At 44.0% G+C, this 19,361-nt stretch overlaps 1 protein-coding gene across 7 annotated transcripts in view; it reads left to right on the top strand.

Annotated features, from left to right (window-relative positions):
* PTPRJ (protein tyrosine phosphatase receptor type J) overlaps positions 1–19,361 on the top strand; it is a 197,836-nt gene that overhangs the window by 153,784 nt on the left and 24,691 nt on the right. For 6 of the 7 annotated variants that reach the window (XM_064288125.1, XM_064288123.1, XM_064288119.1 and 3 more), the window contains 11 exons: positions 40–282; positions 2,394–2,597; positions 3,839–4,105; positions 7,015–7,272; positions 7,552–7,809; positions 8,474–8,743; positions 11,044–11,331; positions 14,186–14,317; positions 16,131–16,341; positions 16,458–16,582; positions 16,989–17,076. In XM_064288125.1, the coding sequence (XP_064144195.1) occupies positions 40–282; positions 2,394–2,597; positions 3,839–4,105; positions 7,015–7,272; positions 7,552–7,809; positions 8,474–8,743; positions 11,044–11,331; positions 14,186–14,317; positions 16,131–16,341; positions 16,458–16,582; positions 16,989–17,076 (2,344 nt within the window). The remainder of the gene's footprint in view (positions 1–39; positions 283–2,393; positions 2,598–3,838; positions 4,106–7,014; positions 7,273–7,551; positions 7,810–8,473; positions 8,744–11,043; positions 11,332–14,185; positions 14,318–16,130; positions 16,342–16,457; positions 16,583–16,988; positions 17,077–19,361) is intronic. The other variant, XM_064288124.1, reaches the window with a different exon arrangement.

Below are 19,361 nucleotides of genomic sequence, written 5' to 3'. Positions count from 1 at the left end.
TCTTGTCTCATTAATGCCCAATGTGTGTTTTTATAATAGAGCCTAACCCGGTCTCTGGTCTTCATGTCACCTTCATGGGGATGACAGAGGTTGCTCTTACCTGGTGTAATGAACATGGCACTGCCAACTGCCGAATGCTCTTTGAACATATTGGAAGCCAAGAGGATTTGACTCAAGACTCAGCATTCAATATTTCTGTCCTAAAGCCAGGGACTCAATACTGGTTCACCCTGTCTTCTCTAATATCAGATGAGACACAGGAAGACCCAAAAGGTGATGTAGGTAAGTAACAATAGTGTGCTTCTGTAAAAAAAAAAAAAAAAAGGTATCAACTGTAAAAATGGTGTGATGGCAGCGTCTGATCTTGCCTAACTTCACCAGAGAAAGGAGAGAGAATCATTATCAGCGTCAGGAGCCCAAGGGCGATTGCTGTGAAGCAGAGGTCATACATACCCCCTCCCTGCAACTTTTTTACCTATTCCTACACCAGCTGTCCCTCCCGTGGCCCTCTGTACTCCTCTGCCGGGTTTGATAATTTGTTGCAATGGCCACACAGAACTCATGGTTATGGGATTTGTTAGGGAAGTAACAGGTTACAATTCAGGATCAGGAATACTCAGGATATAGCTCCTTGGTCAGGACAGCTTCTTGGCCATGCCTGCAGGCAGTCCTCTCCCTGGCCCTCCGCCCTTTGGCTCCTTGGGCCTCTTGGGCGGGCCAGCCTCTGTTCGGGTAGGTGTTACAAAGCTCTTTAGCCCTACTGGTTAGTGCCCAGAGGCACCCCACTCTGCCAGTAAGGTTCAACCCAAAGGTGCTCAGCTGTCTCACTCTGTGGGTTAGTGAGTCTAAGGGCCCAGAGCCACCCCCCTATAACCGCCTTACTCTGTGGGCTGGGAAGCCCACTGCACTGTTTCACCCTGGTCTCTTGGTTCTGCTGCTACTGTTTCTCTGTTGCTACTTCTTACTGTCTTACAATGTCTCTGGTGTTATAGCTCTCTCTCTGTCTCCTGGGTCTAGGACCCCAGGCCCAAAGGATGCCCAAAGGATGTACTCCACTCCTGGCTCTTCATTCTGGGTGGTAGTGAGGTCCCACCTTTTCCCGTCTCCCGTGCTGGAGTTGACTCTCAGTGACTTAATATTTTTAAAAGTGGTGTTTTTGTATTCGTATCACAGGATTTCTAGAGGGCTTTCCCTCCACGTTTTAATTTCTTCCCATCCTTGAGGAAGAAAGGAAAAGTGAGTACCTTGGGGCTCAGATTAGCGATAGGGCTTGAAATGTTTTGGAGTCCAGACTGGCCCTTTAGAAATGTAACCTTCAGTTGAACAAATGGTAGATGTGTTAATCCAAGAAGGACTACTGGAGTCACTTGCCACATCATTGAGAAAAGGGCTGCTCAGCGGGCATATCCAGCAGATGGCTTCCTCACTAAAGTTGGAATAGTAGTATGCAGACTTTATAGCATTTTCAGTGAGTCAACCCTGTGAGATGAGGACGCGTCTTAATCCCATTTTACACTTAAGGAAGGAGAAGTACAGTGTGGCTGTTAGAATTCTTGATGGCAAGTGACAGAAACCAGACTTTAAATTGCTTAAACTAAAAGAACATTTTATTGGCTTGTATTTATTTCCCTTCTATGGCCAGTGAGGCCTTAAAGAAAGAGACGAGTTGACTCTCATCTCTTCCTGCTTTTGTTTCTCACCTTCATTATCAGAGTGGCTCCCTCCATATAACTCAAGGAGAAATGGCCAGCCCAGTTCCCCTTTCTCATACCCCACACTTCCCCTTATCAGCGGGGGCCTGGTCCAGGGGAAAAATTCCTTGAGCGAGGCTTTCATTAGGCAAATTTGAATCGTATCACTGTCTCTGGAAAAACATGTTAAGAGTTGGGATGGGAGAAGATGGTGTCCCAAAAGAAGGGAGAGTGGTCCAAAATGGCTGAGTAGCAGAAGCAAAAAATGTCTGTGCAGCTACCTGGGGTATGGAGTTCCTGGGTGGTACAAATGGTTAACTCGTTCAGCTGCTAATTGTAAGGTTGGTAGATCAGTTCCACCCAGAGATGTCTTGGAAGAAAGTCCTGCTGATCTACTTCCAAAAAAAATCTGCAGTTGAAAACCCTACGGAGCACAGTTCTACTCTGACAGACATGAGGTCACCATGAGTTGGAATTGACTCAATGGCAACTGAATTTTTTACCTAGGGTAAGCGTACAGAGCAAAATATCTGCCACAAGTCAGGTCCTTTCAGGATGCACCTCTGCCTGGGAGTGGAAGGGAACAGATATTTATGGAGTACTGACTGTGTGATGTGCCATTGGGGTAGAGGGGAGAGTGAAGGAAGATAGCGGATGTGCTTCTACTGCAGTTAATATCTTTGCCTTTTGTGTTTGACACAGGTGCCAACAACACAGAGAGAAGCCCAGGAGAGAAGCCACCCCAAAACCACACTGCCCCTGCAGACTCATCCTGTCACCAGGGGTCCCAGGGCACAGAAGTCCATCTTGTTGGATTAAAGCCTGGTACACTGTACAAGGCCACTATTTATTCTCAAGCAGCAGATGGCACTGAAGGACAACCCCAGGTCATAGAGTTTAGGACAAGTATGTTGAATTTTGTAAAATGGCTTCAGCCATTTTCTAGCACAAAGTTTTGTTTTCTCTGATTCTGCTTCTGAGTTATTCTTTGCTTAGTAAGTCGTTTTGTTGTTAGAATTTTCTGGAAGAGATTTTAGACAACAGATCCATTCAGTTTCTTTCAACTCCATAGCCCAGGGACTTCTTTCATTAAGTTCGAGAAAACATATTGAGCAGATGCACAGGCAATAGGCACAGCCTCATGTCTTTCTTTCATATCTGCATCTGGAGTGGCCATGTTTGCCACTGAGATGAGCCAGCATATTATCTTTGTCTTATAGATATTTATTTTGTCAATGCTGGTTAAATTTTTTCCCTTGAGATAAGAAGATGAATTTTTTTTTTTTTTTTGCCTGACCTTGGAACTTGTACTGATCTTTCTTTTGAAAGATCTGTTGACATGCAAATTGCTGCTTTCTAGCTCTAACTTTGTTTAGTGGTAAAATGGTTAAGTGCTTCACTGCTAACCAAAAGCTTGTTGGTCCAAACCGGCCCAGCGGCTGCACCGGAGAAAGACCTTGTGATCTGCTCCCATAAAGATTACAGCCTGGAAGGTACTATGGGGCAGTTCTCCTCTATCACATGAGGGTCTCTTTAATTTGAAATCAACTTCATGGCACCTAAGAACAACAACAGAGTTACAATTTGTCAGCATTCTCACTCTGTAAACTGTCCAATATTTGAATGCTTCTTAGATTGTGCTGATGAGGGAGTAGAGGAATGCCTGGCCCCTACTTGCAGAGAGTGCCCAACCTAGATGAGGAGCCAAGACAGACATGCATAGAAAATTACATGATGTGGCTCTGTGGGTTTCAGGATCAAATGCTGCAGCATCACAGCCCTCATAGGTTTGGTTGTAAGCAACAAAAACTGACTTTACTTGTCTTCACCAAAAATATATATTTTGGTATATATATCTGTCATTAAACCCTGGTGGCATAATGGTTAAGTGCCATGGCTGGTAACCAAAAGGTCGGCAGTTTGAATCTACCAGGCGCTCCTTGGACACTCGATGGCGCAGTTCTACTCTGTCCGATAGGGTCAGTATGAGTTGGAATCAACTCGACAGCAACAGGTTTGATTTGTTTTTCTGGTATCTTTCATAGGCCCACAGAACTGTGGAAGTGTGGATGAGGGCAGGAGGACCAACTTCACTCTGTTTGGCTTGGCCATTCTTGTAATGTTTAATTCCTCTTCTGTCTTCACAGATTCTAGTCAGGTGTTAGGCATCCGAGTTGTGAGCATCAATGCCACAAGCATGAACCTGACCTGGGAAATCAGTGATAATGTGTCATCCTCTGATTACACCTACCAAATACAAGTTGTGGGGGAGACCAGGTCCTTCAATCTCACTGCCCATGTGACACATGTTGTCATCCCTGGACTCACATCCAGCACTTTATACAACATCACCGTGTATCCTTTACAAGACGGTGGTTCTGAGGGCTCACCTGGCTTTCTCCAAGCATATACTCGTGAGTTCACTCCTTCTACCTAAGCTTTCTTGTCTGCCTGTTATGGACAGTCCCACTTACAAAGATGAATAAGCTCTGTTCTGTGACTAAACGAATGCACAGTTTAGTGTGTAAGTCCACGGTGACTCTTACTCCAGGATGTGTGGTATCATACTGGTGATCGTTGATTGATGCTAACCAGGTGCCAGGCTTTGTATGACGTGCTTTACCTGCATTACCTCATTTAATGCTCACAACATTCCTGTGTTTTGGTTGGCATTAGCCTTATTTTGTGTTTGAGAAATCCATGGTTGAGACAGGTGATGTGGACCACACTTGGTAAGTGAGAGAGGTGGGATTAGACCTCTGGTCTGTATCGACTCCAGCCTGTGCTGGGCAACCATTCTAGTGTGAAGGAAACCTAGAGCAAATTGCTAGAGGGAGGCAAAAAGAATCTGGATATCTATGACATTTTGTCTCCTGGGTGCTGACATTGTAATGCCATCACTAACAAAGCTATGTTTCATTCTTTGTGTGCTTAAATACCACTTAAAAATGCAATGATAGGCAGCAAATAAAAAACTTTCTGTTCCAAAGAAGGGCCCAATAGCTTAAAACAAAACAATAATGGTATACCAGTAGTGTAGTACTAAACCCAAAAACCAAAGCCAGTGCCGTCGAGTAGATTCCGACTCATAGCGACCGTATAGGACAGAGTAGAACTGCCCCATGGAGTTTCCAAGGAGCGCCTGGCGGATTCGAACTGCTGACCCTTTGGTTAGCAGCCGTAGCACTTAACCACTATGCCACCAAGGTTTCTGTAGTATAGTAGTATGATAGAATAATGATATTGAGATCAGTCATGCAGTTAGCACTGTGCCAGGAGCTTTGCTTGTATTATACTGGCCTTCACAGTAAGTATTAGAAGGTCGCTATGAGTTGGAATTGACTAGATGGCGTATGGTCTGTTTGTTTTGTTTTTTGGTTTTACTGATAAGAACAGTCTGAACAATTTGCCCAAGGCCACAGAGCTAGCAAGTGGCAGAGCTGGAACCTGAGCCCAGGAATGTCTGGCTAAGGAGCCAGGGCTTGTTCCACAAGAATATTTTACTCAGGTATCTTTCTTCCCAGGATGTACATCTTAACATTCTTACAAACATCTTCTGGATTAGCTCTTTGGAAGAATGGAATCTGCTTTCACTTCTTCACCATTTAATCTTCTGCTGCTCAATGTCTTTATTAGTTAGGATTAGGTTCAGCTGTGAGTATCAAAACCCCCAAATATCAGTGGCTTCAATAAGATGGGAGTTTGTTTCTCTCTCATGTAAAAGCAGCCGGGGGCTAGTCAGGATGGGGATGGTGGAGTGTTAGCCAGGAGTCCGTGGCAGGAAACAGAAACCATGAGCTGTTTTAAGCTGCAAGGAATTTCCCCCAAGGAATCGAGGGATTATGGAATCATTGGAAAGGTGAGGAGCAGGCCTTGGGTTGGGCCACCAGAAATGTGACTCCTAGACCAACACTACTGAAGTGGAGCACCTGGGCTGTCCCCATCTTCGTTCACAGTCAGCCGGGTAGGAATTAGGAAGCCTCTGCTGTAATTGCTGGCTCCAGAAGAACACGTTCCTAGCCGCAATCCCAAGTCAGGAAGATGCAGCCACCACAGAGCCAGGCCAGGCTTGCGAGATTGGCATCAGCAGAAGAAGCATGCCTCTTGCCCCAGCTCTCCACACCTGCAGAGTGAAGGACTGGACCCTGTAATGATGCTGCAGAAAGACCCTGTACCGCCTTATGATTGTGCTGACCAGCAGAAGCAAGGTCTTTGTCTCACTTTCACAACTTGAGGAAGGCACCTCGTTGCCTGAATCTAAATCATATCCAAAATCCTAGCCACAAAGACCTCTGAGAAATGCAGTTTTTAGCTTTCCAGCCTCTGCAGTAGAAAAAGGCACACAAGAAGCTGGGTCAGACTGATTTTATTATTGTACCCACAATGGATAGCTTCTTGCAAGCTTCCAGGACCCAAGATGTTGTTACCACACCATCCTCAGCATGTTGTTTCAACCTCATTGCCCAAGATGGCAGCCTGAACTCCAGTCATCACATCCACATTCCAGCTTCAGGAAGGAGAAAGGGCAGAAGGAAGTGTTTCCACCTTGGAAGTCATATAATAATTCTACTTACTGTTGTCTAGAATTTAGTCACGTGGCTACATCTAGCTGATGAGGAGTCTGGGAAATGTAGTCTTTTGTCCCCTAGCAACCCCACAGCTAACACCTCCCATCTAAAAATATGGGGATGTATGGCTAAAGAAAAAGGGGAGAATGGATTTTGGGAATTAACAGCAGCCTCTGCCACACCTCCCTAAATGGCAGCCCTGAGAGGTTTAGTCATGTGTTCAAGGATAAGCAGCCAGCAGCAACCAAGATTCTGTTCTGGAGCCTGAGTCTTGACTGCAGGGGTCATGCCTCTTCTCATTTCCTGTGGATGACTTTGAAGCACACAGTCTGTCCTCCTGTGACCAAGTGCTCTCTTGATGACCTGAATCATGCTTTTTGAGGGGCTTGTGTTGTAGCTGGCAACACAAAGAAGAAAAAGAGAGATAGGTGTCCTGAATTTGAAATTAATTCCAGTGTAAATATTTTATGATGTTTTGTCACCCTTGTCTTCTGAAGAAATAGATACTTTTCTTTTTAAAGAAAGTTTTCTTTTGTTTGCTAACAGTTTTTTTTTTTAATTGTGGTAAATATATATGTAAGAAAACATTTGCTGCTTGAAGAATCTTCACATGCAGAGTTCATTGACATTATGTTTATCATGTTGTTTAACTGTCACCTTTAACCTTTCTCAGATTATACCATTACCCTTAACAGAAGCTTAATGTCTACTAAAGAAATATGTTCCTAATATATTCATTTATTTTCTTCTCACAGCCCCTGGTCCAGTCTCTGACTTTCGAGTGACGAGTGTCAGTACAACGGAAATTGGCTTGGCTTGGAGTAGCAGTGACTCAGACTCCTTTAAGATACTTATCAAATGGGATGGAGCTGGAGAACCTCAGAATGAAACAACCACCAATCATACTATTATCATTGGTGGCTTGTACCCTGGGACCAAGTATCACTTTGAAATATTTCCACAAGGACCAAATGGGACACAAGGGCCACCTCGAACAGTTGAAGGTCAAACTGGTAAGTGAATAGACAATATTTTCAGTGAAACAGTGATGTTTCTTAAAGGAAATCAATAGAATTGATAAATGTCAAGTTTTCCTTTTAATTATCCAAAGAAGAATGTTAAAAAAAATTTATAATGACAGTGATGCATGTTCATTTTATTAAATACAGAGAAGCAAAAAAAAAAAAAAAAAAATCACATGTAAACCACCAGCCAGAGAGAATCACTTTGAAATAAGCTGGCCTTTATGATGGTTGATAACAGATTTCCTTTTCCTCTTTTTCTTGGCCCAGAGTCCAGCACGGTGTTTGACATCCGCGTGGTGCGTGCCACCACAACGGAAATGGAGTTGGAGTGGCAGAGCACAGACAATGCTTCCCAGTACACCTACCATTTAGATATACAACCTGAGGTCAGCTCTGATGAAACGGTCACTCATCACAAAGCAATCACTCTAACGGGCCTAATGCCGGGCACCCTGTATAACATCACAATCACCCCAGAAATAGACGGTGTCCGAGGGAACTCCAGCTTCATTGCAGCATACACACGTAAGTCTCTTAGGATGCCATTTTGGCTTGGAGGGTGGGAAGTAAGTATTGGTTAAATGATCGGATAAGGGTTGATTTTGTTTCTGGGTTTCAGGCTTAATTTGAAAACATTGGCCTCAGCGAAGGGCTTGCTGTTTTCATGGGGCAGAAGCCCTGTGAACTTGGCGTTGTCTTTAGAAGCAGAAGGTGTTTCTATGACAATGAAAAACATAACTGTTGCATTAATTCCTTGAGAATACAGACTAGAGGAGGGTCACGTTGTCACAGCATAAAGATTCTTCCAGGTTGAGAGGTTTGCAAAGGGAAGTGCTTTGCTAATATTTGACCGACATTTACGGTAAAGGTGGGCATTTTTTAATATCTTTTCGGTATATTTTTCTTATTCATTAATCTGATAAAAAACAGATTGGGAATTATATGTCGAAAATAGATTTTGGATAAACTTAAAATACTAAAAGAAACCTGAAAAACTTTCTTTAGAGATATAATCTGTATAATTATTTTCTGAATGCCTTTTTGGGAAGCATTCCATTTTATGAGTCAGGAAATACTAGTTTTATTCATTCCTTCTCCAAAGGAACCAGGCTATTTTTGAATGCTGTAAATAAAATAGTCCTGGAAGTCAAGCTAATGCACTCTTCTTCTTCTTCTTCTTTTTTAAAAGGGCCCAGCAGTGTGTCCAACATTAAAATAAATACCAACACCACAGCAGCAGCCTTTAGTTGGCAGAACTTTGATAATGCCTCTAGTACGTACACTTACCGCCTTCTTGTTGGTGGAAATCACAGCAGCCCAAAGGAAGAAATCACAGCTGTTGGAATCACCTCTGCTGTAGTCGCTGACTTGAAACCTGGCTCATCTTACACAGTAGAGATCTTCGCACAAGTTGGGAATGTCACTGAGGGGGAATCTAGGTCTGAATTATTCTGTACAGGTGAATAGCCCCAGATGCCTCTTGACCTCCCTCCCGTGTGCTGTTGACCTTGCGAACAGGACCCATACAGTCTTCAGTTTTTAGGTGTTGTGTCCTTTGAATAATTGACATTGAGCTTGCTGAGACTGCCTGTTAGCTCGTTAGTGCAGTGTTGATGTGTTGAGCACTTACTATGTGTCAGACACTGTTAAATGAAACAGACAACTCCCAGACTCCCTGGAGCTTTGATTCTAGTGAGAAAGACAGATACTAACCAAGATAAAATTCGTTGCCATCGAGTCGATTTTGACTCATAGTGACTCTATATGACAGAGTAGAACTGCCCCATAGGGTTTCCAAGGAGCAGCTGGTGGATTTGAACTGCCAATCTTTTGGTTAGCAGGTGAGCTCTTAACCGCTGTGCTGCCAGGGCTCCTAATAAACAAGATAAATAAGTAATTTATTAGATAATGATTTTTGGTAAGGAGAGGGGGAAAAGCAGGGAAGGGAGAAATGAAATGTTTATCCAGGGCATCCAGCAAAGGCTTCAATGAAAAGATGAGTTTTGGGCAAAGATCCGAAAGACTTGAAGGAGCCAGCCACGTAGATATTGGGACGGAGAGCATTCCAGGCTGAGGGAACAGCCAGTGCAAAGGCCCTGAGGCTGGAGTGTGGCTGTTGTGTTGGAGGAAGAGCAGGAGCTTAGGGTGGCAGGAGTGGAGCCACAGGAGCTAGAGGATGAGGATGGGAGGTGAGGCCCGAGAGGTAATGGGTGGGGGCGTGGATGATGTTGGGCCTCGTTGTTTATAGTTTGGCTTTTGCACTGAAGAAGGTGGAAAGGATAGTGTTAAAATGGATGGTCAACTTTTTCTCCCTTCCTGATCCTTGCCAATCTCAGGCTGCAAAAAGTGTGATGAAGGGAAGACTCCTATTTTTAACAGAGGGTACTTTCAAAGAGTAGCCCTGGGGAATGTTTTGCAGATGGGTTAGGGGTACTTCTGCTCACAGTTCCAACTGTTAGAGTCTTTATTGAACACTGCCATATCTATCGTATCAGTGTGATCCTGTTCTTCATTAAAACTCTGGGAGGTAGGTAGGGGCAAATAATACCCATTTTAAAGATGAAGAAACTGATCCCTGCAGTTACCGTTGACTATGCAGTATGTTGTGTGTGTGGAAAGTGCCCTGGACTTGGGTTTAGAACCTTGGGTTCCAGTTTTGACTGCACTACTTATCAGCTGTGTGATTTTCAGGCAGTTACTTAGCCTCTCTGTAAGGGGTTGAATTATATACCCACAAAAGAAATTTTTCAAGTCCTAACCCTCAGTATCTTTGAATGTGACCTTATCCAAGATGATTGGTGTCCTTATAAAAAGAGGAGAAGAGACACAGATACAGACAGACGCAGAGGGAAGCTGGCCATGTGAAGATGGAGGGAGAGATTGGGATCATGCCCCTACAACTCAAGGAGTGCCTGGGGCTACCAGAATCTGGAAGAGACAAGAAGGAATCTTCCCCTAGAGCCTTCAGAGGGAGCATGACCCTGCTGACACGCTTGAATTTAAACTTCTAGGCTTCAGAACTGAGCCAATAAATTTCTGTCGTTTTAAACCAACAACAGAGAAAGTGGTAATTTGTTTGGAATCGACTCGATGCAACGGGTTTGGTTTTTGGTTTGGCCCTAGGAAACTAATACACTGTCTAAGCCTCGATGGATCTGCCAAATGGGACGGTATTAACCATGCCAGTTAGAGAAGGATGGTTGAGAGGCCCAGAATGAGATGATGTAGGTGAAGTCCCTACCACTCACGATATGACCCAGCTTCTGCTCAGGGAGCCCCCATTCTTTCCCAGCATCTTGCTTGGTGACTGACACCCACTGTTTCATTTAATCCTCAAATAGTCCCGCAGCCAAGGTTCAGAGCAGTTGGGTAACTGACCCAAGGTTGTTCTTCATTGCTGTCTTGACTCTCGGCTACCCCATGTGTGCAGAGTAGAATTGTGCCCCATAGGGTTTTCAAGGCTGTGACCTTTCGGAAGCAAGTCACCAGATCTGTCTTCTGAGGTACCCCTAGATGGGCTGAAAACTCCAACCTTTTTGCTGGTAGTCGAGCACTTAACCCTTTGCGCCAACCAGGGACTCCTTGACCTAAGGTCACACAGCTTGGCGCTGCGTGATTCAGGGTCAGCCTCTGATGCCTCTGCCACACCACACACCTGCCTCCTCATCACGAATGGGCCAGGATTCTCCTGCTCCCCGTGTTGTGGTGTTTGCTAAGCAGAAATTCAGACTCTCATGCTGTGCTGTGCTTGCTTCGCAGATGCTGCACCAGTGGTGGGCTTCCAGTGTAAGCCAGTCCCCAAAGAGCCAACCTTGGTTCTCACGTGGGCCTGCCCTCCTGGTGCCAACACGGGCTTTCAGCTGGAGGTCAGCAGTGGAGCCTATAACGTTACATGCCCGGAGAACTGCCCCTTGGAGAACGGCACGAGCTGCACGGCAAATGTCACACATCTGAATTTTTATACCTCGTATAACATCAGCATCACCACCTTGTCCTGTGGAAAGAATGCATCCTCCGCCCCAGAAAACTGCATCACTAGTGTCACAGGTGTGTATTGGAGCAGAAGAGTCGTCAGGTGGCATGGGGGGCACCCTGGCATGTCTGCAAGTGTGGCCTAGAAATCTGTTTGGGTTTTTTTTTTTTTTTTTTAATTTTTCCCTAAAATGTTTCTTTTTATTGGCACAAACTGGCAACCCATTCCGTGGAAGTCTGAAAAGCAGATTAAGAAGAAACGCATGTTTTATATTGCAAAAGGTCCCTTTGCTTTGCAGAATAATTCACTGAAACATTTTAACTCTTTTTGTATTTTTTAAAAAAGGCACTTTCAGAGAAGTGTGGAAATATGCGCAAAAATAGAAGACAGTGTAATGAAACCAGCGTGCCCATCATTGGGTGCCCAGATGAACAGTTACCAGCAAATGACCAATATTGCTTCATTTGTATCTTTTCCTCCCCTTCCCCCTCCCTCCTCATTGGCTTACTTTGAAACCAGTCCCAGTCATTGTATCAGTTTATTTGTAACATTTCAGTGTGTATTGCTCCAAGATAGAGACTCCTTTTTTTTCCATTTTATACATAACCATGTTACTATTATAATCAGGCTTAGAAATGTAACAGTCATTTCTTAATATTATCAGATATTTGGTCAGGATTCCTATTTTCCTGGACTCTGTAGTTTTCACAAACTCCCAAGCTGTTTTGTGGTGCAGTAGACACTCACTGCAGTTGGTTTTTTTTTTTGGAGTTTTATTATTTTTAATAATTTATTTTTTGTTGTTGAGGCAGAGCTGATTTTTTAATGCCCCTCTCTCCCCCCTTTTTTGGTGTGTGCGTGCTTGGAAAAAATTGCTTTCCACATCTTTGCTTCATTTTCAGCTGTCCTTTCCTGCCCGTATCTTTGCAAGGTGGTGTTGTCTTGGACCAGCCTCATGGGGTCCGCCTCCCTTTGTGCTCTTTGATTCCTAGATATGTTTTCTTTAGGGCATCAGAGTATTTCCAGAAAATAGGTCAATTTCTGACAGATTCAAACTGCCAGCCTTTTGGTTAGCAGTCAAGTCCTTAACCACTGCACCACCAGGGCTGCTGGGAGTCCAATAGCTGATGGAAAATTTGTGAGCATGTGTTGGGAAACTTCTGTGGAGGCAGCTGACAATTAGGCTTGGGGACAGTGTCTTTATATGGTCACTGCTTGAGAGTTCCTTGAGAGGTTGCCGAAGTCTGTTGTTTAGAGCTGCACTGTCCGAGGGAAATATAACATGAACTACATAGAATTAGGAGCCATGAGAAAAGAAACGAGCTGAGATTAATTTGAATAACATGTTAGTGAACGCAATATATTAAAATATTGTCATTTCAACACATAACCTATATAAAATATTGAGCCATTTTATATTCTTTTTTCGTACTGAAAAACCAAAACCAAACCCATTGCTATGAAGTCAATTCTGACTCATAGCTTCCCTATAGGGTGGAGTAGAACTGCGCCATAGCGTTTCCAAGGAGTGCCTGGTGGATTCAAACTGCCGACCTTTTGGTTAGCAGTTGTAGCTCTTAACCACTATACCACCAAGGTTTCCTTTTTCATACTAAGCCTTTGAAATTCATTGTGTATTTTATATTTACAGCACATCTGACCTGGGACTAGTTACCTTTCAGGCTCTGCCATGGGTGGCGAGTGGCTACTATATTGGACAACACAGGTTTAGAGAAACACGATGTTTTTGGAGTTCAGTTTTCTCAGTCTCCCTGAATCTTGGCTATAATGATAAAAATGAAGAAACAGCCCAAACTGTCTGTGGGAGACGGATTGAGGTGGAGAGTTTGTGCGTGGAGAGGGATCATTTTCCATTCAGCGTTTTCTTAATTTTGTGTTAATTCATTGAGTGGCTCTGCAAGCTTAGCTTGGAAAGGAAAGGAAAGACACACAGATCATGGAGGTTGTCCATGGAATCCTCCGGTGTGGGCTTTTCTGGTTTCTGGGAAAAGGGCTGGTTATGTTCTTCTTGGTGACATTTTAAACCAACTTTAGCAAAAATGGGGACTTCCACGCGCAAGACCCGGGTTTGATTTTCGGCCAGTGTACTTCATGCACAGTCTGTCAGTCTGCCTGTCAGTGGACGCTTGTGTGTTGCTATATGCTGAACAGGTTTCAGCAGAGCTTCCAGACTAAGATGGACTAGGAAGAAAGGCCTAGCGATCTACTTCCAAAAATCAGCCAGTATAGACCCTCTGGATCATAAGGGTCCAATCTGCAATCAATCATGAGATGACTCAGGACTGGGCAGCATTTCATTTCATTGATTTCATTGTGGGTGGGGCGGCCATGAGTTGGGGGCTGACGTGACAGCAGTTTACAACAACAGCAGTATAGAGGACATGGCAGGAATACAGCTGGGCCCCAGGAGCAAGGCTGTGCTCTCCACATCTCATCTTTGCTTCCCTGGGCAGCTGTGCCATCATCTTCCCCTGTGCGAAGTCTGTGTGATGGGGCCTTGTCTCGTCACAGGAGCCCAGTCCACACAAGACAGTTCCACCCACACCATCACTCTTGCTCTCTTGCTTTCATCCCCGTTCTCAGGATAAGGAACCTGGTCACTCTTGGGTCTGGAGGGGCTAGGAGGTTACCTTGCACAAACAAGGCAGCCAGGAGCCCACCCTGAGGATGTGGTTGGGCACATTCAAAGGGTCATCGTGGGCTAGGCTGGCACCCTGAGGGGGTACGCTGTCTCTTCTCCCTACGAGTTTCTTTCCCTGCCCCTTGCTTCTGGATTTGCTTTGCCTGAACCTAGCACATAGCTTCCAGGGGAGACGCGATCTTCAGGTGAGCACTGGAGCAAATTCTGTCCTTAATAATCTTGCTTTCAAATGTCAGGTGACGATGTCTTGTTTTGTTTTGTTTCAGACCCTCCTCGTCCAGATGAATCCCCTAGCATCACACCTGTCAGTCACAATTCAATAAAGGTCAATTTCGGTGGATTTAAGGACAGCCACGGACCCATCAAAGCCTACGCTATCATTCTTACCACCGGGCAGGGTAAGGAGAGGTCGTCACAGGGTAACCCGTGAGTGATGCCATGACTGGCTGCCATTTCTGTGCCCATTGAGGCATAGTAACCATACAAATGCATGTGTCGCTTTTACAGTGTAGCCCGCATTTTAACACTCAGAACCTGGAGCTATTTACTTGATGATCTAGTTTGGCAAACTTTTTATGTAAAGGTCCAAATAGCAAATATTTCAAGCTTTGCAGACCATATAGTGCCTGTTGCAGCAATTCAGCTCTGCTCTTGGACCATGGAAGCAGCCATATCCATTGCTGTTGAGCTGGTTCTGACTCTTGGTGACCCCATGTGTGCAGAGTAGAAATGTGCTCCCTCAGGTTTTCATAACTGTGAACTTTTGGAAACAAAATGCTAGGCCTTCCTTCTGCAGTGATGCTGGGTGGGTTCAAACTGCCAACCTTTAGTTTAGAAGCCAGCCACCTGTGGACCTTGAAAGCAGCCATGGACAACACATAAAGAATGCGGGCGGCTGTGTTCCAGTAGAGCTTTACTTACCAAAACAGGTGGTGGGTTGGATTTGGCCTGTGGGCCATGGTTTGCTGACCTCTGAACTAGGTTTTCCTTCACTTACAACACAGGATCTTTTAGGTGGCAGAACATTAGTCTTAACGAACCTTCTCTCTTTCTCTCTCTCACACACACAATATCACAATCACAATCATCCCCAGAGAATGACTTTTCTCTTGAAGTAGAAGATGATTTGCATTTATTGGCGTGAATTTAAAAAGAATGTCTCCGGAGCTGAGGGAGAAGGCGAATTAAAGGCTGCTTGTCCTTAAAAGGTTCCGTTATGTTCTTTGGCGATAAGAAGGGAATGATTTGAGGTTTTCTTTGGTAGCTGCATGTGGGTGCCTCACATAAGGCCTAGGTCTAAAAAATGCCAAGTTTTGTTGTTTTTGGTGATTCCCTAAACTAAATGTGAATGAGGCAGTGCCTTCTGTGCCCAGTGTGCTGGACTGTCTTAAGGGTGAGATCGCATGCATGATGAGGAATGGGGGTCCCTGGAGGGTGAGGAATTGGCTGGGGTCATGAATCTGCAGAAAATTTCAAAAAAATGATGTTGAGATCTCTCTCTCTTTCTGTCTTTTTATTTTGGGTCTCTGTCAAGCTCTTAGTCATGTTGCCGTGATGGTTTTCAACACCTCCTAGGCTCAGACCTTTGTCGAATGAGAGAGGCAGTGATGTGTAATGGTCAGACCTCCTGCTCTGCCTCTTAAGAGATGTGGGCCTGGGCATTCTGCTTCCTCTCTCTCTGCCTCGGAAGCTTCCACAGCCTTGGTAAATGAGGCTACAGGCTCTAAGTCAGATGGTCTGGATTAGAAATCCAGCTCTACCTCACAGGCAGTGTGACCATGGGCCAGGTCCTTTAACTTCTTATGCCTCCATTTCCTCATCTGTAAAATGGGAATAGTAAACTTGGCTGAAATGTTGGTGGTTCGAATCTTCCCAGAGGTGCTTCGGAGGACAGGCCTGGTGATCTGCTTCCAAAAGGTCACAGCCTTGAAAGCCCAGTGGAGCACACATGGGATCACCATTGAGTCGGCAACAAACAGCAACAAACCTTTGAGATGAAATTATTGTGTGGATTAAATGAGTTGATATAAGTAGAGCACTTACAACAGTGCCTGGCACAGAGAGAACACTGAGAGATGGTCACTGTTACATTATACCCCGTGTCAGCGTCATTATTTATATGCCTCTGATGATACATCTCATAAGGCATATGATTTAAAATCACTGTCTGCATCACTTTCTTATAATTTTATTTCCATGTGCCTTTCTTAGCTAAGCATCCATTGCCAGATGTTTTGAAATATACATATAAAGATTTCAAAAATGGGACCTCAGATACTTATGTGACATACCTCATAACAACAGACAAGGAGAGGTGTCCTCAGGGCTTCTCTGAAGTCTTGAAACATGAAATTGATGTCGGAAACGAGGCAAAAACATGTGGCTATTTCAATGGGAAGTTAACACCTCTTGGCTCCTACCGGTAATGTCTTCTGATTTTTGCTCTTTGCGGGGCTGAGCCCTGTGAGTACAAAGCTCTACATGGCTGGGGCATTGGATACATCTCAGCTGCCTCTTTTTTCTTTTTATCTCTCACAGGGCTTCTGTGGCTGGTTTCACCCATGTTGTCTTTAACCCTCATAACTACGGACTCATAGATGGAACCCAGAGCTACGTGTCCTTCAGTGACTATTCAAAGGCCGTTTCCTTGCCCCAGGATCCAGGTAGAAGAAAAACAACAGCGCTCTTTGCAATTCAGTGGGTTTTTGCTTAAGTTGTGTTCATAGAAGGCCCAGTGTCTGTATTCCTCCCCTGGGCCCCCAGGAGGGTTGGTGTGTCAGCTCTCCCCTCTCGGAAGTTAAGATGTCACTTGGCCTTCATGGCTTAGTTCTGCTTCCTCCCCTGACAGCCCCTCCCCTTACCCCCCAATGACACTGTTCATCTCTGAATGCCTGTTGCACTTACAATCTGCAAAAACTGTTTAGTCCTTTTATTTCAGTATAGTCATTTGTGCCCATGTGCCAGGTGCACCTGTGAATTTAGTGCTTGGGACCCTGGGCTAGCCATTAGTGAAGCATGTGGTCCTGTGTGGACACCCCTTGAAGTACCTCCTCTTTGGGCTTTTCCTAGGTGTCATCTGTGGAGCAGTGTTTGGCTGTATCTTTGGTGCCCTGGTTATTGTGGCTGCAGGAGGCTTCGTCTTTTGGAGAAAGAGAAGGTGACTGATGACTGCTTATATTAATAATAATATTAAATAAAAAAAAAACTGGCTCCTGAGTCGATTCCAACTCATGGCGGCCACATGTGTGTCAGAGTAGAAGTGTGCTCCATAGGGTTTTCAATGGCTGATTTTTGGGAAGTAGATCACCAGGCTTTTTTTCCGAGACATCTCTGGATGGACTTGAACCTCCAACCTTTTATAGTTAGCAACTGGATGTGTTAACTGTTTGCACCATCCAGGGATGCCATGTTAATAATAATATCCTATTATTTATTTATTTATTATTTATTGTGCTTTAGGTGAAAGTTTACAGAGCAAATTAGTTTCTCATTAAACAATTAGTGCACGAGTGGTTTTGCGACATTAGTTGCCAACCCTGAGATGTGTCAACACTTTCTCCTTTTCCACCCCGGGTTCGCTGTTTCCATCATTTGGTTTTCCTGTCCCTTCCTGCCTTCTTGTCTTTGCTTTTGGGCTGGTGTGCTCATTTAGTCCAGTATACATGACTAAACTGTGAGGCACATTCCTCACGTTTGCGTGCACGTTACTCACATGTGTAATTGTTGGCCCTATAGACCTGCCTAATCTCTGGCTGAAGGGTGAACCTCAGGAGTGACTTCATTACTGAGTAAAAAGGGTGTTTGGGGCCATACTTTTGGGGTTTTTCTAGTCTCTGTCAGACTAGCATGTCTGGTCTTTTTTTTTTTTTTTTGTGTGTGTGTCTGTGTGTATTTGAATTTTGTTCTACATTTTTTTTCTCGCTTTGTCAGGGACCCTCTGTTGTGATTCCTGTAGGAGCCGTAGGTGGTGGTAGCTGGGCACCGTCTAGTTGTTTTGGGCTCAGTCTGGTGGAGGTCGTGGTAGTTGTGGTCCTAATTAGTCCTTTGGACTAACCATTCCCTTGTGTCTTTGGTTTTGTTAATTCTCCTTTGCTCCAGCCCGGATGGGACCAATAAATTTATCTTAGATGGCCATTCACAGGCTTTTAAGATCCCAGACACTACTTAACACAGTCAGATGTGGGATATTTTCTTTATAAATATGTTATGCCAGTTGGGCTAGATGTCTCCTGAGACCATGGTCCCCAGCCCTCAGCCCAGTAACTAAGTCCCTCAGGGCATTTGGATGTGTCTGTAAAGCTTCTATGACTTTGCCTTGGTCAAGTTGTGCTGACTTCCCTAGTATTGTGTACTGTCTTACCTTTCGCCAAAGTTACTACTTACCTACTATCTAGTTTAATGTTTTTCCCTCCCCACCTTCCCCCTATTGTAACCATCAAAGATTGTTTCTTTCTGTGTGTAAACCTTTTCATGAGTTTTTATAATAGTGGTCTCATACAGTATTTGTCCTCTTTTGTGATCGACTTATTTCACTCAGCATAATATCCTCCAGATTTATCCATGTTGTGAGATGTTTTGCAGATTCATCATTGTTCTTTATTGTTGCATAGTATTCCATTATGTATACATACCATAGTTTGTTTATCCATTCATCTGTTGACGGGCACTTAGGTTGTTTCCAACTTTTTGCTATTATGAATAGTGCTGCAGTGAACACGGGTGTGCATATGTCTATTTGAGTCAGCTCTTATTTCTCTAGGGTGTTCTGAAAAGTGGGATTGCTGGATCGTATGGTATTTCTATTTCTAGCTTTTTAAGGAGGTGCCATATTGTTTTCCATAGTAGTTGTATCATTTTACATTCCCACTAGCAGTGCATAAGAGTTCCAGGCTCCCTACAACCTCTCCAACATTTATTTTCTGTGTTTTTGATTTGTGCCAGTGATGTCGGGGTGAGATGGTATCTCATTGTAGTTTTGATTTGCATTTCTCTAATGGCTAGTAACTGTGAGCATTTCCGCATGTGTCTGTTAGCTTCCTGAATGAGTTCTTTGGTGAAGTGTCTGTTACTATCCTTTGCCCATTATTTAATCGGATTATTTATCTTTTCGTTGTAGAGATGTTGGATTTCCCTAAAGATTTTAGAGATTAGACCTTTGTTGAATATGTCATAGCCAAAAAATTTTCCCCAGTCTTTCTCTTTTTACTTGTTTGGTGAAGGCTTTTGAGGAGTGTAAGCATTTAATTTTTAGAAGATCCTGGTTATCTGGCTTATCTTCTGGTGTTTGTATGTTGTTAGTTATGGTTTGTATCCTATTTATGCCATGTATTAGGGCTTCTAGCATTGACCTTATTTTTTCTTCCATGATCTTTATAGTTTTTGGCTTTATATTTAGGTCTTTGAAACATTTTGAATTAGTTTTTGTGTATGGAGTGAGGTATG

This window comes from Loxodonta africana, chromosome 7 (assembly GCF_030014295.1).
Source record: "Loxodonta africana isolate mLoxAfr1 chromosome 7, mLoxAfr1.hap2, whole genome shotgun sequence".
Taxonomy (NCBI): domain Eukaryota; kingdom Metazoa; phylum Chordata; class Mammalia; order Proboscidea; family Elephantidae; genus Loxodonta; species Loxodonta africana.
The sequence above is the reverse complement of the archived record's forward strand: the minus strand, read 5'-3'. Positions and strand labels throughout refer to the sequence as shown.